The sequence below is a fragment of the Mercenaria mercenaria genome, chromosome 4 (assembly GCF_021730395.1).
Source record: "Mercenaria mercenaria strain notata chromosome 4, MADL_Memer_1, whole genome shotgun sequence".
Taxonomy (NCBI): domain Eukaryota; kingdom Metazoa; phylum Mollusca; class Bivalvia; order Venerida; family Veneridae; genus Mercenaria; species Mercenaria mercenaria.
In genome coordinates this window covers 76,166,576-76,193,579 of record NC_069364.1, presented here as the reverse complement: position 1 = coordinate 76,193,579, position 27,004 = coordinate 76,166,576, and the positions used below count along the sequence as shown (strand labels likewise).

The window sequence follows — 27,004 nt, the reverse complement described above, 5'->3', positions numbered from 1 at the left end:
CTTCCATTTTTAAATGTTGACTGAAATAAAACAAGAGGGTCATGATGACCCTGAATCGCTCACCTGAGTATATTGAACCACAAGTTTCAAATGGCAAACTGATGCTAAAATATTAGAAAGTAAATCAGTAGGTCACATTTATGGTCACTGAAAGACAGTTTAAAGATTGGTGTGCAAAACTGTACATGTCATCCAAATTTCAAGGCTGGATCTTAAACTAGAGCGGTCACAAGCAAAAGTTTACGCACGGACACACAGACGACGTAGACCTACTGACCTAGTTTTTGACTGCAGTTGACCCAGTTTCGAACTTGACCTAGATATCATCAAGATGAATATTCAGACCAACTCTCATACAGACCCAATGAAAAATATCGCCTCTAGAGAGGTCACAAGGTTTTTCTATTATTTGACCTAATGACCTAGTTTTGAAGGCACTTGACCCAGTTTCGAACTTGACCTAGATATCATCAAGGTGAACATTCTGACCAATTTTCACGAAGATCCATTGAAAAATATGGCCTCTAAGATGTCACAACGTTTTCTCTCTCTATTTTTAGACCTACTGACCTAGTTTTGGACCGCACATGACCCAGTTTCGAACTTGATCTAGATATCATCAAGATGAACATTCTGACCAACTTTCATAAAGATCTAATGAAAAATGTGACCTCTAGAGTGGTCACAAGCAAAAGTTTAAGCACGGACGCACACATGCACGATCACAAAAGCTTACCTTGTCACTTTGTGACAGGTTAGCTGAAAAAAAAAACACATTTCCCGATACATACCAAGGTTGTTAAAGAGAAGAATACACTTGAGAATAAGTGAAGGCTTGGTAGCGGAGTCTGACATCAGATTCACAAGACATGCTATACAATCTGCTGCTAGTACCTCAGACGGATTAAAAAACTTTAAAGAACATCCACGACTTGTCTTGCTGATAAGAACCTGAAATATGAAATAAATTATCTCAGATAAAAGACTACCAGTATTTATCCAGAAGGAGATTTTTAATGTTTAGCCTGCTGAATTTCTAAAATGGACAGGTCTATCATTCTATTTGGGCAGTACCATTAATGATTTATCATTCGAAGGGGTGTTCACTAAAAATTTACCAACTGAATAGCGAACAGTGCCAGGGTTTTTTTTTATTCTATAGCAGAGGCCGAATATCGGCCTCGTCCCCCAGCCGAGGATTTCCCCCACAGCCAAGGATTTCCCCTACCGCAGTCGAAATTCCCCTACGTCTGAAATTCCCCCCTCCAAAATCGTAAACAAAGCAATGGAGATTACTCCCAGCGATTTTCCTGACCGAATATCGGACCCGTTCACAATTGCAGACGGTCTTTCACAATTTTCAATGGGTGTGAAAACCTTTAGAAATAGTAGAAAAATGTTAGAAGAGCGTTCAGTGGACCCGAGGTTCCGGTTTTGACCAGCGAAAATCAATAAAAACTCGTATCTGACCCGCACATAATATGCCGTGGGCGTCTGCTTGTCTCGCGGTAATACTCTTTGATGCGTAACGAGTTCGAAAGCTCTGCCCCTTGTCAATCAAAATCCCAGTGAACTTCATACTGTTTGTCGACACCAGCGTAAGTCTGACAGTAGGCGGAGCGTCGTATGTTAATTAGCTACTGACAGATGTCAATCACGCCACGTGCCGACTGACACGTGGTTATCATCAGTATGTAATATAGATGATTGATTAACAATGCAGAGTCAGATTATCGTGTTTGTACCTCTTGTTAATTAGCGGTAACAGCTTATGCTGTTTTGTGTAATATGTGTTGTTAATCTAAAGTAATTATTTTATGTGCTTGATTCGATTAAATAAGCCGGTCGGCCGTTACGCAAATTTATTATCTTTGCCGAGGTATTTTGCTAGAGCAAAATAAAATATAACTGTTTTAAGTAATCAGATATTATAAGTATGGAATAGTTCTGGTGAAAAGATGAAATTTAAAACGAGTATTTTATCAAGAATTTTTAATGTTTGCTTTCGTTTTTTCATATTTGTCACACGTTTTCGCGATCGTGATTTTCGGACTTTTTTATCCTTTCTTACAAGATTTTCTAGTACAATTGAAATAAAAAGCCAACAAAAGTATGCATTTAATAATAATATGATGACTCTTGCAAAAGCAACTCTTATTTTAAAGCATTTTTTGTGAATAAAAGCATGTGACCTTTAAATATTCAATGATTTGAGCATTTCAACTCTCCCCACCCACCTTGTTACAATGATAAGTGAACATTTGTGCAAGTCCATCTATTGCTAAGTGACAGTGTGTATAGTTGCTAAAAGTTGCAAGAATATGTAATAAAAACATAGTTTAAAGTGTTTATTATGCATAATTGTAAATTCCCCCCTGAGTGAAAAAATCCCCCAAAACTGCTTGTCGCGCACTATTTTCTTCACGCAATGACAGGCTGGGGCCTCTTCCCCCAGTCGTAAAAAAAAAACCCTGAGTGCCGACCATCATGATCAGCCTGCACACACATGCAGGCTGATGCAGACTGATCTTGGTCTGCACTGGTCACAAAGGCAGAATCATTTGCCACCAGCAGGCCAAAGGTTAAATTGTTTACTGCTTTCTCCTCAATCCTACAAATGTCAAATACTGGAATTATGATAATACATGTGTAAATGTATAGTGTAGATATCATACTATGATCATGTTTATGATTTGTCTGCAAAACTCTTTGCTGAATTTTGACGTCATCGTCATTGACATCATTTGACGTTGACATCATTTTCTCTATTATGTTTATTCTGCATCCCAAGGAAGGCTGATCTAGCCCTAACGTCGGGAAAAATAAAGTGACTTGTAAAATTTATTTTTTCAGTTTTGACTACTTTTAAAACCTACATGAATATGTCGTGTAGATAGAAAAATATATATGAGCCGCGCCATGAGAAAACCAACATAGTGGCTTTGTGACCAGCATGGATCCAGAATAGCCTTCGCATCCGCGCAGTCTGGTCAGGATCCATGCTGTTCGCTTTCAAAGTCTATTGCAATTTGAGGAACTGTTAGCGGACAGCAGCGATCCTGAACAGACTGCGCGGATGCGCAGGCTGGTCTGGATCCATGCTGGTCGCAAAGCCACTTTGTTGGTTTTCTCATGGCGCGGCTCAAATTATGAAACACCTATACTTAATGCAGCTATGCTATGTTTCTTTACATTTTTTATGGACTAATATTTCTGCCACATGCATGTATGTGTTATATATATGGCTTCTTGTTTGATTTGTAAAAACATTAACATTATATTATTATATCATAATTTATGCTTGAAATTCTGATTCAAACCCAGATCTCAGGTTTACTAAAATATCTCTAAGGTATCTGCTCCTCTGAGGTGTCTGCCCTACAGAGGTTCAATGTACTTACATCAATCTGTCTTTGTAAGAAGACCAAGTTGCGTTCAATCTTACTGGAACAATATTGTGTCTCCGCTGCTATAACACTCTTCAGTAACGAATCAGTCGTCTCCATCTTGATTAGCAAGGGTCAGTCCACAGCATTATCTGTCAAAACAACACGATCTGTATTAGCATGAAATTCTGTGACAGGAAAGCAGTATAACAAATTATTAAACTATAATATTATATACTTTTGAGTACTAACACGAAATGAACTTTTAAAGTCACAGTGATTTGTTTTTGATTTTTCAAAATAACCTCTGGCTTTCGGTAGAGGAAAATATAGCACTGTATGCCAAAAAAGGGAAAAATCCAAATTTGAAACCTAGACATTAGAATGAACATTCCCAGTTTGCAAGAACTGGTGCCAGTTTACTTCTGAAGTTTGGCACTTGATCAGAAGTAAACACAGTTAGCGTAACATAATTACCAGACCCCTAGCCACTTCCTAAAATTATTCACTATGTATATTATGGTACATTTTCTTTAAATTCCAAGAGTATCAGAAAAGCTTTACTAAATTTCACATCTGTATTATGTATACATTATTCTTAATCACAAGAATAACATAAATGATCAACATGACTATCCAGGTATATTGTTGTGCAAAATTTAATAATGAAAGTAATCAGAACTGATCGGCACGACCATCGTACGATTAATGAAAATAATCGGCATGACGGTCATGCGGAAAAGGAAAATTATCAGCACAACTGGCATGCAGATAGTCTAGGCCAAAAATAGCCATGTGCTATGAACTTTGTCTTAGCATGATGTTACAGTAAACCCAGGGAAAGAAATACAAAGGTCCCTACTGGGGCTGGAACCCTGGACCTCGTGATTCTTAGGCGGACACTCTAACCACGTCGCTAAAGGGTTAACCCAACAGCAGGGCTGATGGAAGTGGCCTATAAACCTACAATCACTACACTTCTCCCCCTTCACTTTTCAGAGCTTACCAGCTCTCCAGAATGACACTTCATGCCCACCACACGAGTCCGTCAAAACATTTCTGACACCATTAAAGTAAGGAAGTGGCTAGGGGTCCGGTAACTGGACCTCTAGACCAGGAGTCTAGAGGTCCGGTAAACAATATATATGTACTGCTTTCCTAGTGTATAAGGTAAGTGCTGGTAAAAGTTATGATTAGTTGTATTAAATTAGCCGCTATTATGTTTTTTTTTTGTAAATATTTTAGGCTTAGGCAAACACTGCAATAGACTGCTAACATTTGGTAACAGAACAACTGTGCAATGGCCAATGTTTGTTGATGCTTTTGACTGGGACCAACAGAACTGTCTGTCGCTCCATCGAAAACTGTCACATGAACATTTACATCCGAACTCACAAGAAAAAATGCGTAATCATCTCGCAGAGGAAGTGTTAAAACAGGATATGCTTAATTTGATGACTGAATACAAAGATTCTTTGGGGCAGAAAGGTGAAATTTTCAATGGGGTTTTAGAATTTTTAGAAAAAACATCAAAATTAATCCTGATTTTCAGGGATAAACGTAGGGATTTTTCTAGAGCGGAATAGCAGGGCACAGCGCCCTGCCCATTTTTAGCACCGCCCTTCTGCTCGAAATCGCCGCCCTTTTCCCTTTCTTCAGCACCCCTTTGCCTTTTTAGCACCGCCCCTTTGACCATTAAATAAGTATTTCTAAACGAACTGCCCATCAATCATCTGTCAAAATACCATCCCAAATAATTGTCATTCGATACGAAGTTATGATACGCACCGACTATACGCAGGTGCTGTGTATTTGCCCGAGGCATGTATGCAGTATCGGTATGCAGACAACGACCGACCAAATCGAAACAAACAACAATTAGATAGGTCAGCAATAAAAGCAAACTGCAAAACAGAATAAAAAAAACATTTTAAAACAAAGTCTGCTGCTTATTAAATGACGATTAATGGCCAGTAATTATCAGCAATTAGCGTGGCACCTTGTGTCAATTTTGTTGTTCAGTTTGATCTCGGTTGAAGATAACAGTCGATCTTTAATTAGTATCACTGCCTATCAGAATATCTATGATTTTGTTATATTTATTTCATCAAAATACTATTAAATTTCTATGATTTTAATTTTGTTTAAAAGAAAATAAACCACTCGATCTTTTACAGAACGTAACGGCAATCTCAGAATTTAACGTAGACAGTCAGCGCGTAGAGTAGTTTCCCTTTACCAAAATGGCGAAAATCGTAAACAAAGTTATTTTGTAGTTGGAAAACTGTCTACACCTTTGTATAATATGCACCCCCAATTTGGGGGCAGGGGGGTCCGGGGTAAAAAAATTGTGCATTTATACACGAGTATCAACAGTATGTTCAGTAATATAAGGAATGTATAATGACAGATTTGCACCAGAATTATTAAATTATTCAATAGTATCTTTATGGTATATTTCTAATCAAGAAAACTTTCAAGACAAAAATAATGTATGCAAACATAAAACAAACTGCATGTATTTATAAATGATATTAAGCATGTTATATAGACAAACAGGCATTAATGTTTTTCCTGACATTCAGATTCATTGCAAATCTTTCTGTAGTACCTTACAATGTAGACATTACAACAAAAAACCATGGAAATCTACCTTATGATTTTCGTAGACAAAAGTACACAACGCGCAAAATGCACCCTGCCCCTTTTTAGCAGCACCCTGCCCTTTTTAGAGGTCTAGAAAAATCCCTAAAACGACCATAGTCGACCAATATGTTTTGGATGACAGCAGACTCACTGAATTGAAATTGATATGTGACTGGTTCAACAGTTGGAAATTAAGTGCTAATAAGTCTTTATCAAAAGACCAGTACAAAAATATTATGTCACTGCAGTATCATGAAGATATACAGACATGTGGAATTGGTTTTATTGAACTCTGTAAAGAAGTGCTATCAAAAGAAAACAATGCACAGCTATTACCCCAGCACTAGTAGCTCTGAAAACAAATGGCATATATATCCTCGCATGACCAGTTTTGACACCCTTAAGGAATTATTTGTCACCTTACAATGCTAATACCTAATTTCAATTAATAAATGTCTTATTGAGATTTAACAAACCTTGAACTAAAGAAAGATATTACAATCTAGCCAAATTATCCATTTATTTTTCATTGAGCTGACATATTCAGCCATGCAAGAAAGCAGCCATATCTGTTGAGAGGGACCTGAAACGACGCCTCTGATTGGTTGCCTTATTATATCTTTATAACACAGTGTTGGATCAAGTACAAGATAAATGTGATACTTGCGTCATCTACCAGTATGGGCAACCTTCCTCTGCAATATGTAAACACATAAATAAATGGGTTTTCTAAATTTTATTTCTATGTTTACCTCATAGTCACAACATAGTTATACAAACATGTACATGATTTAACTATATTAACTTGTTTTACTGTTCATTTACTCTTCAATAGTACAGTGTTTACATAAAAATTCATTCAGGTTGGGGAGTAACATCTGTACTTCCTCTGTGGAACCTGAAATAAATAAATCATTTTTAAACTAACTCATCCCCAACCATTCATGCAACTACCAGCTATATACATCCAATTAAATTTCAATTAATAGTATTATAACGCACTTAACAGACATAGCGCGTACCATATGCTTAAGGGTGAAAAAAAATACAACAAGAGCACCGCCTTGCGGGTGCTGACGCTCATCTGATTTTTTTTGTATAATAGAAATATTGTCCTACCCATGATTTTCTAAGTCTAAAAAGGGCCATAATTCTTGCAAAAAGCAGGATAGAGTTATGTTTCTTGATGTACAGTGTCCACTTATGATGGTGAAAAACTGTTGCAAGTTTTAAAGCAATAGCTTTGATAGTTTATGAGAAAAGTTGACTTAAACATAATATTCAACCAAGAAAATGATTTTTCTAAGTCCAAAAAGGGCAATAATTATTGCAAAAAGCAGGATGGAGTTATGTTGCTTGCTGTACAGGGTCAGCTTATGATGGTGAACAAGAGTTACAAGTTTTAAAGCAATAGCTTCGATAGTTTAAGAGAAAAAGTTGACCTAAACATAAAACTTAACCAAGAAATCTGATATTTTCTAAGTCCAAAAGGGGCCATAAATCTTGCAAAAAGCAGGATGGAGTTATGTTTCTTGCTGTACAGGGTCAGCTTATGATGGTGAACAAGTGTTGCAAGTTTTAAAGGAATAGCTTTGATAGTTTAGGATAAAAGCTGACCTAAACATAAAACTTAACCAAGAAAACTGATTTTCTAAGTCCAAAAGGGGCAATAATTCTTGCAAAAAGCAAGATGGAGTTATGTTTCTTGATGTACAGGGTCTGCTTATGATGGTGAACAAGTATTCCAAGTTTCAAAGCAATAGCTTTGATAGTTTAGGAGAAAAGTTGACCTAAACATAAAACTTAACCAAGAAATCTGATATTTTCTAAGTACAAAAGGGGCCATAAATCTTGCAAAAAGCAAGATGGAGTTATGTTTCTTGCTATACAGGGTCAGCTTATGATGGTGAACAAGTATTCCAAGTTTCAAAGCAATAGCTTTGATAGTTTAGGAGAAAAGCTGACCTAAACATAAAACTTAACCAGGCAACGCCGACGCAGACGCCGACGCCGACGCCGACAACCGCTCAAGTGATGACAATAACTCATCATTTTTTTTCAAAAAATCAGATGAGCTAAAAATAGACTAGTTTGTCACATGACTGTCATGTGAAAATAGCTTTAAAAGTTTAAGAAATTTTTGCATTAGCTAAAACAGGTAAAAATCTAATGGATTAGATCAAATTTGATAATTCTTACCTTTGCATCCCTCACTTTCCACATAATTTTCGGAAGCGATAGATATACATGTGTACTATAGTAGTTTGTATAGTAAGTGATGTCATCGATGTCGCTTGTGCGATCAGGAAAGAAAACATGGCGTCAAAATAGGTCATCATCAAAACAGGACCCGCGACGAATTTTAGAAAATATTTATTTAGAAAAAATACAGCAAGCAAATAACCGAAGGGCCATAAAACTTTGCTCTAGGTGAAATGATTGCAGTAGGGTAGAGTATAAGGGTGCACTTATACTTCCTTGCTATTGAGCTAGCTTTTATAGCGACGTGGTAGAGTGTTCGCCGTGTGAGAGGTCTCAGGTTCGATTCCCAGTCAGGCCTGAAGTATTTTCAGCCTGTTACATTTGGCGCCCGACGTAAATAACTCAAGAGTAGATATGAATGGAGTCGTGATTATGGACACCTTGGAACGTCCCACAGAGGTTCAAACTCCTGGAATTCGAGGAGGACGAATTCTAAAATGGAGGGGGTGTATGTAGTAGGGTAGAGTATTAGGGTGCACTTATACTTCCTTGCTATTGAGCTAGCTTTTATAGCGACGTGGTAGAGTGTTCGTCTTAGGTGTGAGAGGTCCCGGGTCTGACTCCCTGTCAGGCCTGAAGTATTTTCAGCCTGTTACATGATTTCCCTTGTGTTTCTCTTATAGGGTAGGGCCTGGACCTGGGCATGAGCCAGACCCCTGTGGAGTCAGCGTGCAGCTGTTTTGACATTTGGTTAGGTAACCAAATGGCGTCCCGGTTACACCATAAATTAATTGAAGCACCATCAGAAAATAAAAAATAGATCAGATACGATACTTCAGAGTTCAGACGTTTATGTTAACAACTGAAATTCTTTAGCTGAAAAACATAATTTCCTATCTGCTGTGAAAATGTTCAATGCAAAATTTAAAAAATCAAGGGATATTCTGGAATATTCAAACAAATTTTTATCTTAAATCATACATTAAAAGATGCATTACCAGTTATACTTAGAGTCAAAATAATTCAACAGCTCGACATTCTATTATTTTGATTTCTATTTATATTTTGTTACCGCTCGTCGAATTCAAACTTGCTTTTTCTTCCTAATCAACCAGACGCTTGGTTATTGCGGAAGTCTTGTATGGAAGGCCATTCGGACCGTTCACTCGGACACAAATGCTTAGGGTTGCACAATAGTAAATAAATTTTATTTCGCTCTATATTATGTCCCTGGGCTTTTTGGATTCGCTATCTACATGTATAAAGGATGGCCTGGTGATATCTCATCTGCGCAAACAGTCATTATTTACATCATTGCTGTGTCAATCTTGTTGAGCGGTCGTTTTGAACTGCTGATTTGATCTGGCGGATGAAGCTGAACGAGCGAGTTGTATTGCAGATTCAGAGCCAATGGAGAATTCTGAAAGTGTTGTTCCTGACTAAGAGCACGGGTTAAGAAAAAGAGTTTCCATATTTGGTTTGTTATTCCATAAGTATTTCTTGTAAATATCAGCGTTACCGGCGTATAGGCTATGTATCTTGTATCTTTTATGTATTCTTCCCGCCAGAAAAGGTGAACCCCGGATCGCCGGGTGCAGTTGAAACGGTAATCCTCCACCAGTAGTAATTCCAAGAAAATATATGCATATAAGGAACAGTTTCCAACAATTGTGACAATTCGCCGGTCAAGTGATGCGACAAATTTGCGACTCCAGTAATCGTCCAGAAGACAATTTCGAACTCCCCCAAATAAATTTTCAGCTTCAGGCCGATCTGCAAATATTCCCTGTGTTCATCAGCAATCAGATAACCTACAAAATAATAATCAAAGCACTAAAAGTGCTGAATGCGGCGGGATTAAATAGAAGACAAGCTAGTGGAGAACTGAAATATAACGGAAGCTTATATCTTAAAATCTCTCTTTCTCAAAACAGTGAGATTTTGAATTTTAATTATAATTTGCATCTAGAATATACACATATCATTCAATACATATTTTCTCAGCGAATCACATTTGTACCACGTGCCTGTCCAATATATCCACGGTGTATACCCATATCGGATCCCTCTCTGTGGAAAATGAGAAAACGGATCCCTCTCTGTTCGCCCACAGGACACTCTCTGTGCTAAACAATCCAACGTCAGATAAGATAGGATCAACGGCTTCACATCTAAGGTACTAGATATTTGCTATATTCAAGGAAAGTCGTATATAAGTTTCATAAACATCGCACGATTTTCGTCCAAGCCAGTACCTCCGGCTACATTTCATCTTCGTTCGGACTTGTGTCAACTGATAAAACAAATGTAACAATAAAAATGCAATGGTATATAGCTACGCCATTCCATGTGCAATATGTTTTTATGTGCAAAATGTGTTTAGGACGAAAAATTTGATTTTCCGAGCTGAATGACGTTGGAGTTCATTGTTGAGCACAGAAAGTGTCCTGTGCGCGAACAGAGAGGGATCCGTTTTCTCATTTTCTACAGAGAGGGATCCGATATGGGTATACACCGTGATATCCATTATATATTCCGTATTTGACTAGACAAAATTTTATTTCTAATCTGCATGTTAGCAAAACGATAAAAGCCATTGACCGATGAAAGTATCCGCATGAATATCAACTTGATGCAATGTTACATACGTCTAAAAGATGAGTTCATGTCCGTTTGATCGTTTTTTCCCTTTTTTACCGAGAATAAAAGGCATAGAGTAAAAAGAAAATAATGGCCAATGGATGCTCACCAAAATAAAATTATTGCATATTAAAAGAAACAAGAGGACCATGATGGCCCTATATCATTCACCAGAGTTGATCTGACCTACTGACCTAGTTTTTGACCTCACATGATCACACATGACCCAGATTCAAACTTGACCTAGAGATTATCAAGACAAACATTCTGACCAAGTTTCAAGAGGATCGGGTTACAACTTTGGCCTCAAGAGTTGTAACAAGCTTTTCTTTTGATTTGACCGGGTGACCTAGTTTTTGACCCCACATGACCCATATTAGAACTTGACCTAGAAGTCACCAAGACAAACATGCTGACCAATTCGTATGAGTTTCAAACTTAAACTGTTGAGGTTAACAAGATTTTCCTTTGATCTGGCCTAATGACCTAGTTTTTTATTCTAACTGACCCAGTTTCTACAAGATTTTCCTTTGATCTGGCCTACTGCCCTAGTTTTTGACCGTACATGATCCAGTTTCAAAGTTGACCAAGAGATCTTCAAGACAAACATTCTGACAAAGTTTCACAAAGATTGGTTCACAAATGTGGCCCCTGGAGTGCTAAAAAGGCTAATGTTGACGGATGATGCACGTCGCACGACGGACGCCGCCGGACAATGACTGGTCACAATAGCTTACCTTGAGCACTTAGTGCTCTGGTGAGTTAAAAAGTGGAATTCACAGACTGGGCACATATAGTTTTAAAAAAATACTCATGTTGAATAATAAAATATTAAAACCTCATTGGAAGATCATCCCACCATAACATGAAGATAAAATGCGCACCACCTCTTGTTGCCAAGAAATATCCTGACTAGAATGTAGCTATAGTTCATTAAAGAAGAACAATCAAAGGGCAGTAACTCATGTGCAGTGATAATCATCAGACCGGAACATGAAGATAATATGCAACTTCTGATGAAGTTTCTATGGTATCCAGCCACTCAGGACAAAACAAAATGATACTATAGTGTACTAAAGTTGAATAATAAAAGGGCAATAACTCAGTGAATCATCTGACTGGAACGCACATTTCCTCTTGGCAGTGAAGCTTCCTAAATGAATTTAGCCTACTATAAATTCCAGCCAGTGGTTGCTGAGGAATACTCTGGACAAGAAATGGTACTAAACTAAATTGAATAACCAAATCATGGCAATAAGTCAGTGAAAAATCATCTGACTGGAACATGAAGAAATATGCACATTTCCTCTTGGGAGAAAATCTTCTGATAAAATATTGATGAATTTCAGGAAATGGAATTTTTGTAAACTATGTTATGTAATCAGAGGACAATAACTTTGAAAATCGTCCAACCGGAATATGAAGATAATATGCACAACTGATATAGCGATAATATCATTTAACAAGAGATTTAAGGAAACAAAACTTTTTAGTTGATGAAACATGACTGTATTTTACTGGCACATATACTGTACCAATGCGCATAACCATCGGGAGGCGATGGTACGATGGTGAAAATGCGATGGTACGATGGTGATAACGCGATGGCATCATCTTAGCACCCACTTATCAATAAGCATCAGTAGCTTTGCGGAATAATGCTTTTAGCTTTACGTGTTTTCTATTTTTTGTAGTGATTCCTAGTGAATGCTTTAAAACTTAATAGCACTCTCCCGTATGTAAGGATCTGTGACGTCACCGATAAAGTCTGCTATCTAAAAATAGCACGGGACTCGATTTGCGGACAAACAATCAGTGCATACACTGTGCAATAGCATAAGTAAACCATAGATTTTGCATTTATTTCGTTATAATTGTTCAAGTTCTAGCCTGCACATCGCAAATAAATGTTTTTTCTTTAATTTTTATTTCAATTACAGGGTCTGAAACTTTTTATTTTATATCCATGTTAGAAATAACATACCGATTTTTTTTAAATATATATGTATGAATGGATGATGTTATTATATCATTCTGTCCATTTTGTGACATCCAGTTTTTAAAAAAAATATTGAGGAAAAATATAATCACTCGGAAAAAATTGTTAATACCAAATTGAAAGCGTTAATAAAAACAAAAATGTATTCACAGAACTGTGAAAAAAATCAAAATGTTCTTCTTAGTTAGGCTACCGTCAAATAGAAATCTATGTCAACATTATATTTTTTTTGTAATTTTTATAAAGTGTTTATAAATTTAATACTTGTGAATGTAAAACTATCTTATGATCGCATAACTTAAATTTATTAAAATTTCGAAATGTGATGAACAACATATGTGCCATATGTTAAAGTACACAGTCATACACATTATTATTTTCGGCCACATATTCAGTTCTTCGTTGAAACAATTAACAACTCTGTGATATACATATGTTGTGTTTTATAACAAATGACCCCTTAGTGTGACATATGTAGATGTTTGATTTTGGTAGTAATATTAAGATGTTATCTGATAAAACAAGTTGCTAATCTAAAGCAAATCCATTTTTATTTCTACCAAATCATGCATAAATATGTATTTTCACTATAAGGAAATGTTTGAAGTTGTTCTCTAAAATATGTCAGTTTAAACTTAAATTTGCGTCATAGCTGTCAAGATATTATATCAATTCAGACCTAGTAATCTACGAAATTTGGAAACTCCTTCAGATTTCCCGTTGATAATATCAGAAACTCAATGAATGCCAATTAACACTATTTAGCGCAGATTAAGTGGCATCTTTAGGTATTAGCTAGGGTTTCCTCTGATAAAGCATAAATATTATCAATGGCTTCCCAGGCTAACTTAGACTGGCATCAATCGTTAGAGTCATTGAATGTAAAGCACCTAGCACCTGGCCATAAAATCAATCGTCTCTGATACCACTTTCTAAAAAAATTTACAATATCTCTTGCCTCTGTCTCGAACGACTGGACAAATGCGATTCTGAACTGGACAGATTTCATACTCGCTAGTAATCACCATCTCATTAAGATCATTGCAAGCGTGTTCATGATATAATGTAACCTTTGGCTGACTGCCCCAAGAGTTCAATAAGCAGTGCTTTGCTTTTATGACTTGGTGAGTAAGGTAGAGAGAGAAATCAATTTTCACTAATTGTAAAAGATCCCAGTCAGTATAAATAAATTACAATTTAAATTTGAAAATGTATAAATTACATCAAAATACTGTCAATTTAATTCTATTTATGAATTGTTTGAATCCTTGATAAGAAAAAACAGTGGGAAGAGATTTGAAATTGAAAAAAAAAAAACTATTTTTTTTTCAAGATACCTTCAAATCATTTTTGTGAATGAATTAAATACATTTTATTCAATACACCGCCAAAGTTTTTTTACTTATGTCAGAAGGTAGATTAATCTCTGCAATAAGTCACAAAATTATTTTCCTATCTACAGTCCCCATGCAGATTCATGTTAATTAGACTGTAGTGGTCCCTGTGAATGGCATGGTGCAATGTATTACATCAATTATGATTCTGATTAGATAGTGAGGACATGCTGTGCACTAGGGTGCTAAGTAATAACAATAACAAATGACTTGAAAACTGACCAACATAATTGAAGGTGACAACTTTAGAAAATCATATCAATCTGAAAGTTTATATGTCATATGTGTCGAGAAATTTTTCAATCATAGTTAAAATTAAGCCTGTTTAATCAATCAGGTTGTTTAAGGGAAAAACAATATAAATATGATTTCAACTTTCCATGACTTAAGAAAGCATTTTATGTTGTATGTATTATGGAATACATGTAACGTTATAAAGGGTGTAGGAAAGTTTGTTCCAACTGGAAAAGTAAATCAGCAAAAACACAGAAAAGTAAGACCTGCATAGTTTTCAGACATATTGAATGCTGATATGCTTACTCACTGCTGCTACAAAATGCGGTTAATTGCAGTCTTTAGCTCGACATTTCGAAGAACATGTAGAGCTATTGCACTCGCCCTGGTGTCGTCGCTGGCGTCGGTGTTGGTTAAAGGTATTGATAAAGTCAAATATCACTGTTACTATCAGAGCTATTGACTTGAAACTTAAAATAGTTATTTACTATCACAGTCTACACCAGGAGAAATAATCCACGTAACTCTGATTGAATTTTGACAGATTTATACCCCTTTTTAATTTAGAACTTTTTCGTTAAAGTTTTTGATAAAGTCAAATATCTCTGTTACTATCAAAGCTTTTGACTTGAAACTTAAAGTAGTTATTTATTTTCACAATCTACACCAGGAGAAACAATCCACGTAACTCTGATTTGAATTTTGTCAGATTTATGTCCCTTTTTGACTTAGAATTTTTTGGTTAAAGTTTTATATAACGTTCAATATCTCTGTTATTATTAAAGCTATTGACTTGAAACTTAAAATAGTTATTTACTATCAAAGGCTACACCATAAGGAACAATCCCCAAAACCAGCTGATAATTACCCGTTTGGTAATGCCGGAGGCAAATGTTTACTGGAAAAATATATATAGTCATGGGCAGTATCTTAGTGTCAGCTGTCAAATTGTAGTTTGTACTTTCAACATTTTTATTTTTGCGAACCACCCTTCAATTTTAGAGAAATATATTGGGTTTAAATACTTGTATAATGTCAATCAAAGTTTCACTAGGCATCGATTGAATGTCCATTTCATAGATATTTATTGTAACAAAATCTCTGTTCAGTTGGGAAAAAAAGAACAAAACTAAAAACAAACTGAAACTGGTAGAACTTGTTGAACATTTAATATTGTCTGTTCCATCTTCAGCAAGCAGGCAGATGGCTATTTCATTCAAAATAATTGCAAATCTTTAAAGATTAAAACCTGAGACTTCTGGCGAAAATCGGCCAACAAGAAACTATAAAGAGTATTTCAGACAGCACATGTATACTCAATACTCTTTGTCTTTTTGTACACAACTAAGGTATATCTAGAAATAAAATATCTTTCAAAATATACTAAAACCACTTATTTGGCAGCGGTTTTAAATTCACTGAATATAATGCTTGTTCTTTCCACTTTGCTGATATGCTTGTTATGGTCCCTAAAATTGGGAGAGCATAGTTATAGCCACATTGTCCATCACACTTTCTGTCCAGAGGATATCGAAAATACCAAGTTTTAACTTCTACATGAGATCCATTTCGGTTTACTTTATTTCTAGATTTCTAGATACTTCTCAGATCATTCCTAGGTGGGTTTGTTAGAACTTTGATACTATTGATGGAAATTGTATGAATCTTAAAAAATATTAGAATTGAAGCCTCACTTTAATCGATTTCATTGATTTATTACCATACATAATCTGAAGAAAAGAAATATTTGAAATACTAGTAAGTTGCATGGAAGCATATTATTTTTACCCAGAAAAACTAGTCATTTATGTGCATCCTGTATTCATTATTCCTGTTGTTTGATATTATAACCTTGCCATTTAGACTATACTACCGGTACATCAATCATTAGCCGACTCCCAGGCCTTGATTACACTTTGCTTAACCTCAACAAATGAACATTTTAAAGAATAAGTCTTTTAAAGACTTTTTGCTATTTTCAGCTCTGGTTTTCCAGTACACGGAACGAATTCCACAGACATAGTAACAACACTTCGTCCAAGTACGGGGCGACATTTACCGGTCGCTATCTAATCTGGTTGTTGTGTGATAAAGTAAATAAATCGTTAAGAAGAATGCAACCCAGCAAAATAATAGTAGACTTAGTTTCATTCATTATTTTCATGGCTGGGAGGTAATGTGCAAAACTCACTACACCATGCCTTTGATGTCGCCCGGTTTGAAGTACTTCATAGGAAGTAGTTCTTCGAATTTGGAATGGATGTCCCAAATTTGAAGATCCCTATTTTGGCTGGTTACACCTCAAATGTTTTGACTGACACTGTGAAAGTTTGTGACATTTGTGTCTGAAACAGTTGTTTTATCTCGCATAAATGCATTTCTGTGCAAAAGGATTTTTAAAAAGTACTCCAGACTGGTCAGTTACTACTGTCGTTGTCGTTGATGGTATTGATTGGCATGAATATTGTTAATCTTTACAAATACAGAACTGTAATTGCTGTTATTTTGTTGTGAAATTCACGATTCATATCCAAAAATGCTTGTGCTTTATACATGAAGAAAAGGAAAATATCTGGCCGAAACCATTAGTAGCAGGTTAGGTGTAAAAGTGCATTGAATATATTCCCTGATCCTAGCCAAATGATAACAAGACTGATGTCTCCCTTCACATGATATACATTTATGTGCAATATGATATCGCATAAGAGATTTTTTTCAAAGAAATGTGACGTAGATAGTCATGATCTATTCACATAAGCTAAATTAGTATTATAAGCAGAATTAACACTACAGTCTACTAGACTATTGACCAGTTTCTGCTGCACTACCTTTCATAAGACTTCAAATGATCTTCCTTAAAAGCTGATAAAACTGTAAGACCAAGATGTGCATATATGCAAACATTTAATTAATTCAATGACAAAAATATATAGAAGTATAAAAAAAACCTCTTCTATTATTATGATTATATCACGCGTACTTTTGATCATACATCCTCACGAGAAAGGTCCGGATTTTCCATAAGATAAATAGGATCCGGAAACCGATGGTATCTGTAAGTGACTTTATACGTTTAAGTTTATACAATTTTACATACATCCGAAATGAACACTTCAAACGTAAAGTTTTTAATTACTTCGACCAAATGTTTGGACCGAATGGGACTATAATTGAACAGTAAGTTATTTCTTGCTAACACAATATAAGTATTTTTAAGGATAGAACAAATAAATCAAACGATTATGATGGTAAAATATTTCAATAAGAATTCTTATATAAATGTACTGATGTAAACTTAATCAGGTATATATAACTAACAGTCATTACACGTAAAGTCATTAAAATATCACTGATGCTACATGACTGTGTTTTCAGACACATCACCGAAGAACCAGCTCGCAATGTTCTCCTATTTCAAATTCAGTCTCCTGGTAACCACAATAGCAGTTACACAGGTGGGACATCTGTCTTCTTACAGCGACTTCGTAAGCAGTAATGAAACAACTGAAGTTAGTGAACAAACGACAGAGATAAGTAAAATAACGACAGAACATCTTCAAAGTTCCACAGCAAATACTGAATCGTCAAAAACTACTGAACATGGCAAAACAACGTCAACCACTGCAGAAATAACGACTGAGCATGGTGGAGTAACGACTGAACAAAGTGAAACAACCACTGAACATGGTGAAACTACACCAGCAGAAATGACTACTGAACATGGCGAAACAACGACAGAACCAAGCAAAGTTACAACAATTTCCGGTGAAATAACGACAGCGTCCAGTAAAATAACAACAGAACCTAGTACAATTACAACAGTATCAAGTCCAATTACAACAGAGTCCAGTAAGGCAACAACTGAACCTAGTAAAATCACAACAGAACATAAAGTTACAACAACAGAAAAAAGCAACGGGACGACCACTTCAGTACCTATCACCACAAAACAAGGACCAATTACGACGACAGAACAAACAACGACATCAAGCAAGAAGCCAACCAGTAAACCACACACTGCCAAACCTCATCACACACACAGGAAATTTGATGGCTTGTCGTTTGTCGGTGGAATAATTCTCGGTTTCGGCGTAGCAGCATTAGTAATTCTGCTCCTATTCTGCTGCTGCAAGACCAAAAGAGGAGAATACATGTCAATTTAAAGATAAACCGATTACGGGAAGAACTATATATTCGTAGCTACATTTAGTGTGGATAATAAATTGGTTAACTGGTTAGTAGCAATGATCAAAGATATTGTTTAGGGAAAGTATCTTAAACATTACATATCTGGACCCATATTTTGCATTTTCTCTCTTATCTGTATATATAGTTAACAAGCGATCTTCTTTAATTGTACTATATATGTTCACAAGTTAAGGCACGTGTTTTTTTCTTGTGACATGATTTTATCTGTTTCAGTTTTCTTTAAAACAGTTATTAGTCAACTAGTAGAAGTTCTTATATACAATAAACACAACTAAAATGGTACCACCGTTGGTCACTGTTGTTTTTGTTGTCGCTTTGAAGGCAAACAAAACATGCGTATAGTGTTAAATGGTTTGAAAGGATGATAAGTTATGGACATACATAAAAATTTGAACGAATTCATTTATATTTTGATATCTATCATTTTCCTTGAAGCTTGGAGTCATATCAAAGTTTAAAACACAACTTGCTAACTAAATAAACATACTTCAACCATAAAACAGGTGTGTTTGGAGGACGTTACACCTGCTGCATACAGAGTAAATGGCAGTTTGTCTCACTAGATCAAACAAGAGCAATACGTTTTCAGCGGCCATTAAAACATGACACTAAAGAGCAATCAGTATTGAGTATTGAATAAGACACCTTCTGTGTCGGCTTTTTTGTGCTTCCTGTGTGTTTTTATTCTCTTTCGTGACTGAAAACAGAACGATTGTGGGTTAAAGAAAAACAAATGCAAAAATAAAAAACAAACAAAAAAGCACAGTGGCATTTGACCCTTTTACAGAAATACTTATACAAAAGCATACAACTGTTCGCAAAGGGAAGCATGACGACCTGATGATCATTTTACTAGTATATCAAAACACAATGTTCTTCTTATGATGATTACTACACGGAAAATTATCTCCATGGAAAAAAAGAGACGAAGAAAGATTCAGCTTGTAGCTGTGCCTGTGTTACTTAAAAATATTGAACAAGTTAAAATGATCAGACTTGTAAGTTTTTTTCTGTTTTTCGTTTTACAACAGTTAATATGGAAAATACTGCAGAAAATCCGGCTTTTAGCCATAAATTCAAAACCAATGAAAATATTTTGAAAATGTAAAAATGTTCCTTTTTAGCACCTTGTCAATTCATGATTTGACAACTATTGTTAATTTGGTAACTTCGGGGAAAATGAATGTACGACGTATTTTTATATGATGGCGTGACGTAAACAATCGAGCAATTAGAGTAAAAACTGACCTCTGAGAACTCCACCTTTATGGCTACAAGGTCTCTGTGCGAATTGGTATGTATCAGTTGTATATAGCTTCCTCTCTGAAAACGCGTTTGGACTGTAAATATATCATAGTAATAGTAATTATAATACCATGCTCTTTAAGCGCGTAATTACTAGGTTTTGAGAAAAAATCTGGGCATTTATTCACTCTAATAACTAGTTATATGTAAAAAATACATCTTCAAAATTTGGATTCAATGCTGTTATATTTTCTGGTCCTTTGAGATCATGTAGTCCATTTAATACATGTGTAATAGCGTTCCGCTTAAGCCGGTGCTAGGCCTAGGTGCGTGAGGGGTGTTGAACTTTCCGTTACCTCTCATGAACAGACTCGGTCAAACCGAGTCGGCTATTATTTTGTTTGGTTGCATTCTATGCTTCCAAAGGATCTTCCTTCAGATTGATTATATTAGTTACTAACTTAATAACTGCCCAGGTGACTGTAATTCGATACTAGTATGTCAGATTTTATACAAGATCTTCGAAACTTATTTACTAGCATAAGGCAAACATAAATGTCCATATTTTGTGTATCTGCCTGTGTTTCTTTGCGATGACAGGAGAAACCGATCTCTCGAGTGTCTGGATTTGTTCAAATAAAGTTCAAATGCGCCCTGCACAGAATTAGTTCAGAACTATAAGACGACATATCAAAACTGATCAAATGCAACAGCAACATTAGGAAAAGGCTGGCGATGAAAGCTCAATAAGTTTTGATTCAGTACAGTTTTAGTTAAATATAGCTTTTCAATCTTGTCACGTATCGACGTTTTTGTTTCGTGTGTTGACTAATGCTCGCTCTAATAATATGTTTTGTATTCCTTCATTTAAAGGGAAATAGAAAAAATGGAAACTCTACAGGTCGCTCAACACAACAAAAACGAAAATGTTGCAGGCTCGGTTTGATTGAGCCTGTTCATGGACGGTAGTGAAATAGCATGCTACCGTCCACGCCCTCTAGCTCCGAATGAAGCAGAATTCAACTTTACATATGTTAAAAGTACAAAAAACAATTTAGAGACATCCGCAGATGTGTTCATACGGCGATGCACATGGGACCTTCAATGCTACACTTGCGTGTAATTCCATGAAAAGCGGCGTATGGTCCCCAGTTAAAATAATAGGTTTGCCCTAACCATCATTGTTCATAGATAGTTCTGTCTTCTAGGTCTTCCTAAATTATATAAGACAATGAAATCGACTGAAAATGAGACAGTTGAGAATATTTCAATATTGGATCAAAATGAGATCCATGCTGTTTCCATGAAAACGTAAAACAAAATTGCATAAAAGCAAGGTGCCAAGAACACTAATTTGTACTGGTCATGTCTGTTATATGATTGCGTATTGTTGTACTTATTAATTTAATTATTTATAAGTTTCATTCTTTTTACTCTGAACCGGATAATGTCAAGATAAAATCCGTTTCACATCGCAGGAAACGAAAGAAAAGTGTATTAATTGTTGATGGCCCCTGTACTACTTGATAGATTGGCTATAGATAGCCAAGTTACTCACTAGTTAATTTACACTCAATTGACTGAACAATAATTGCACATGTAGATATAAAAAATGCAATATCAAAGTTGCTCTTTTCGTGGTCAGTATGTGCATCATAATGTTTAATACTAAAATACATTTTGTTGTCTAAATTTCAACTTAATTTCAGTCATTTTAAACAATCCGTTGAAGCTTTCGTCTTTGTTACCAAAAGTTAGGAAACTGTAACAGAGCTACCGGTGTTTTCATCTGAGAACATAATTATTTGATATTATTTATTAAAACGTGGAGCGGAAATAATTCTAATAGTAAACTTATTTTCAAAACGTCTCATACATTGAGATTACATGTTAGTTCTTTTTATAAAACAATTAATTAAACAATTTAAAAGCAGTGAAAGAACCATCCATAGCATAATATATTTGACCCCTAAGTGTGGCCTAGGCCTTTGGGCTAGGCCCCTAAGTCTAACTCACGCCACTTTCTCTAGTTACAGTGGATGCTTGTGTAAAGTTATTTGAATATCAATCTATATATGCTAAAGCTATAGTCATTATAAGCTAAAACGACAACCACCATTCAATGGTTTGGGTCTTGCGGGCGAAACATCGTCTTGTTATGAGGAGCATGTGTTCCAAGTAATGATAAAATATTTCGATCGGAAACAACAAACCCAGTGAACCTTAGACCTCCATATTTTACATTGAATTTAATGTGGGTCTCAGTTTTGCGCGTGACAGATCGTCTCATTACGGGGAACATTAAATATCCAAATCCTTTTATGAATGGAAAATCTAAGGAGCGGATACAATGCGTGATGGACGGAAAGAAAGAAGGACTGACTGACCTACGGACAAAGCCCATTTCTTGAGTAATGAAAAGGACAATACATATATATTTAATACAATATAATACATACGAATATTTTCTAAACTAAAAATTATATTCTATTAAAGATATCCAATGGTCATTTTTCACTAAAATATTTTCTCTTTAAATATTTACTTTAAATGTATAAAATCCTCGCCAAATGTATTTAAATTCACAAATTAAGATAAGTTTGCATATAGAGCTACATTCATAATAAGATGTTATGCAGTAACAGAACAGCCAGTTTCTAGTGGTAGTACACATTTATACTGTGTGTTTATCTACACATGTATACAATCTGTACTATTCTTTATATCATTACAGTATATATGGCGACACACGACATATGATAGCAAAAACAACATCAATACTGATGATTACATATACAAATTGTCATTATTTTTTCCGACAGCTGCTTTCTGAACATTTAGTACATGAAAGAAAAATCAGTTTTTAATAAAATCATGTATCGGTCATAATAATACAACTCCACGTTTGTGTAATGATAACCGTATTCACATTTCTAATTTCAAAGTATTTAAGCGAGTACTTGCATTGAGACATGCATCATGCGTGCAGCAGGAACCCACGATTTGGTCAAGCCGCCCCAAAATTTGGTCAAGCCAGACACAGGATCCCGGTACACCATTTACAGCATATTCAAGTTGCAGCCACTAAACAATACACTGCTAATCTCAACACAGTACTGGTGATATACAGAACAAAATAGGAACCGTGGTACATAGCAACGGGGTATTTTCTTGTCCTTGATAACGGATGTTTACTCAACAAAACATCACTTTAAACCAATTTATCCCTTTTTGAATTATACATATTTACAATGACTATATTTCAATACTATAAGTTATTATATTATATTACTAATATCGAAGAAAAAGTAGAATTCAGGGCTTACACAAAACCAGGTTTCTTTGCGAATATCTCCAAAAGAGATATTTTCTGAATTGTCCATAGTTCATAGTAGGTCTATCAGGACGTTAAGAACAGTTTTTCATTTTGTTAAAAACTTCAAAGTGTCAGAATAGTCTTAAAGACAGTAAACCCTCCAGGCAGGTCTGTTGTTGCAGGGACAAAGAAAAACGTTGATGTTGTTAGACGTATGGTAGAAGAAGATGGTCGATATATTATTTTCCAAATAGCTCACACTGCAGATGTTACAGAAAGGTATGAAAACGAAAAGGTTATTGAGGTTGAGCACCCACCCTATTCTCCTGATCTCAATTGCTGGGACTTTCTCTTATTTCCCTGGATCAGATTGAAAGATTTATTAAATCACATTCGTATATCAAGAATACACTCACAGAGTGGCCATCGCTGCAGAAAATTACATACCAAAGTAAACACTTAATAAAAATGGTATCAGAAGCACTTGCATAGAAAAAAAATGTAATAAATTTAAAATAATAGATGTTATAAAAAAGTATCTTTTGAAATGATACGAAATTTCAAGTGTTGAACACAATTTAAACACAAATGTAAAGAACACAACTTTATCAAAGTGTATTATACATATACAATTGAACTGCATCGATTACAGCAATAAGTTAGATATTCAAAGGACAGTGAATGTAACATTTTATCCTGTTTGAAACATCCATTTCATAAAAAAAATTGTAGGAATTGAAACACAACTAGACGTTCATAACGAAATTATTTTTTGCTCTACAATGTTTTCAGATATTTCTATGTGTGGTTACTACAGCCATACAGGGAGGACACTTGTTTGTGTCAGTGTTAGATCGAAATTCACCATATAACAGATGTACATTGCCAAAACCTCTATTTCCAGAGGGTTAAACAAGAATGCGTTCAATGGCTTAAAACAATATGTCTTTTTAGTTCATACACTACATGATTAATAGCTCCTCAACTTCAGATTTAATGCCTTAATATTTCAATAATAATCAGAAAACATGTAACATGTACAATATACTGCAGTTGCAGCTTCTTAACAACAAACAGCAATTCATAATGATAAAAAGAAACTGTATAATGCACAGTTCATAAGTATCGGAGTGACATGTCATGTGAGGATTGATTAACATCAACACACTCCAATAATGGGAACAAAAGTTAATTTGTAAAACAAGTAATCAATTCCTGGATCTGTTCCTTTCCGTGCGTATTATCACATAATTGCAAAGTCATATTAAAGTGATGACTACCAATTACAAAAAAACATCGATCGTTTTATCTAGTAAATATAAAACTACACTACATTGTTATTTCAAAAATAAAAAAAAACAAAAAAACTGCATTGTAAATGCCTGAGTGCATTATCCAGCGAATAAAGGAGCACAACATTGTAAATGCCAGAATGTATTATCCAGCGAATAAAGGAACACAACATTGTAAATGCCTGAGTGCATTATCCAGGGAAAATAGGAGCACAACATTGTAAATGCGTGAATGTATTATCCAGTGTATAAAGGAACACAACATTGTAAATGCGTGAATGTATTATCCAGCGAATAAAGGAACACAACATTGTAAATGCCTGAGTGCATTATCCAGCGAATAAAGGAGCACAACATTGTAAATGCGTGAGTGCATTATCCAGCGAATAAAGGAGCACAACATTGTAAATGCGTGAATGGATTATCCAGCGAATAAAGGAACACAACATTGTAAATGCCTGAGTGCATTATCCAGCGAATAAAGGAGCACAACATTGTAAATGCCTGAGTGCATTATCCAGCGAATAAAGGAGCACAACATTGTAAATGCCTGAGTGCATTATCCAGCGAATAAAAGAGCACAACATTGTAAATGCCTGAGTGCATTATCCAGCGAATAAAGGAGCACAACATTGTAAATGCCAGAGTGCATTATCCAGCGAATAAAGGAGCACAACATTGTAAATGCCTGGGTGCATTATCCAGCGAATAAAGGAGCACAACATTGTAAATGCCTGAGTGCATTATCCAGCGAATAAAGGAGCACAACATTGTAAATGCCTGAGTGCATTATCCAGCGAATAAAGGAGCACAACATTGTAAATGCCTGAGTGCATTATCCAGCGAATAAAGGAGCACAACATTGTAAATGCCTGAGAGTCTTATCCAGTCAATAAAGGAGCACAACATTGTAAATGCCTGAGTGTCTTATCCAGTCAATAAAGGAGCACAACATTGTAAATGCCTGAGTGTATCATCCAGCGAATAAAGGAGCACAACATTGTAAATGCCTGAGTGCATCATCCAGCGAATAAAGTAGCACAGCATTGTAAATGCCTCAGTGCATTATCCAGCGAATAAAGAAACACAGCATTGTAATGCCTCAGTGCATTATCCAGCGAATAAAGGAGCACAACATTGTAAATGCCTGAATGTATTATCAAGCGAATAAAGGAACACAACATTGTAAATGCCTGAGTGCATCATCCAGCGAATAAAGGAGCACAACATTGTAAATGCCTGAGTGCATTATCCAGTGAATAAAGTAACACAACATTGTAAATGCATGAATGCATTATCCAGTGAATAAAGGAGCACAACATTGTAAATGCCTGAGTGCATTATCCAGCGAATAAAGGAACACAACATTGTAAATGCCTGAGTGCATTATCCAGCGAATAAAGGAACACAACATTGTAATTCCTCAGTGCATTATCCAGCGAAAAAAGGAGCACAAAATTGTAAATGCCTGAATGTATTATCCAGCGAATAAAGGAGAACAACATTGTAAATGCCTGAGTGCATTGTCCAGCGAATAAAGGAGAACAACATTGTAAATGCCTGAGTGCATTGTCCAGCGAATAAAGGAGCACAACATTGTAAATGCCCGAGAGCATTGTCCAGCGAATATAGGAACACAACATTGTAAATGCCCGAGTGCATTGTCCAGCGAATATAGGAACACAACATTGTAAATGCCGAGTGCATTGTCCAGCGAATATAGGAACATAACATTGTAAATGCCCGAGTGCATTGTTCAGCGAATATAGGAACACAACATTGTAAATGCCCGAGTGTATTGTCCAGCGAATATAGGAACACAACATTGTAAATGCCCGAGTGCATTGTCCAGCGAATATAGGAACACAACATTGTAAATGCCCGAGTGCATTGTCCAGCGAATATAGCAACACAACATTGTAAATGCCCGAGTGCATTGTCCAGTGAATAAAGGAGCACAACATTGTAAATGCCCGAATGTATTATCTAGCGAATAAAGGAACACAACATTGTCAATGCCTGAGTGTATTATCTAGCGAATAAATGCCTGAGTGTATCATCCAGCAAATAAAGGAGCACAACATTGTAAATGCCCGAGTGTATTATCCAGCGAATAAAGGAACACAACATTGTAAATGCCTGAATGTATCATCTAGCGAATAAAGGAGCACAACATTGTAAATGCCTGAATGTATCATCCAGCGAATAAAGGAGCACAACATTGTAAATGCCTGAGTGTATTATCCAGTGAATAAAGGAGCACAACATTGTAAATGCCTGAGTGTATTATCCAGCGAATAAAGGAACACAACATTGTAAATGCCTGAGTGTATTATCCAGCGAATAAAGGAGCACAACATTGTAAATGCCTGAGTGCATTATCCAGCGAATAAAGGAGCACAACATTGTAAATGCCTGAGTGCATTATCCAGCGAATAAAG

The 27,004-nt window shown here is 35.7% G+C and overlaps 2 protein-coding genes across 4 annotated transcripts in view; one reads left to right on the top strand and one right to left on the bottom strand.

Annotated features, from left to right (window-relative positions):
• Positions 1-9,433, bottom strand: part of LOC123552179 (protein CIP2A homolog) — a 42,018-nt gene extending 32,585 nt beyond the window's left edge. Inside the window, exons 1-3 of one of the 3 annotated variants that reach the window (XM_045341628.2) lie at positions 9,307-9,433; positions 3,402-3,538; positions 792-951 (exon numbers count right to left, since the gene is read on the bottom strand). In XM_045341628.2, coding sequence (XP_045197563.2) covers positions 792-951; positions 3,402-3,506 — 265 coding nt within the window. In that variant the 5' untranslated portion in view covers positions 3,507-3,538; positions 9,307-9,433. Of the gene's footprint in view, positions 1-791; positions 952-3,401; positions 3,539-5,174; positions 5,291-9,232 lie in introns of those variants that run through there. The other 2 variants (XM_045341629.2, XM_045341630.2) reach the window with 2 other exon arrangements.
• Positions 9,434-17,521: 8,088 nt separating this feature from the next.
• On the top strand, positions 17,522-20,188 carry LOC123552178 (integumentary mucin C.1-like). Its single transcript, XM_045341627.2, has 2 exons — positions 17,522-17,678; positions 17,877-20,188. The coding sequence occupies exon 2, from the start codon at positions 17,903-17,905 to the stop codon at positions 18,662-18,664; it is 762 nt and encodes a 253-aa protein (XP_045197562.2). The 5' UTR covers positions 17,522-17,678; positions 17,877-17,902; the 3' UTR covers positions 18,665-20,188.
• Positions 20,189-27,004: the final 6,816 nt, after the last annotated feature.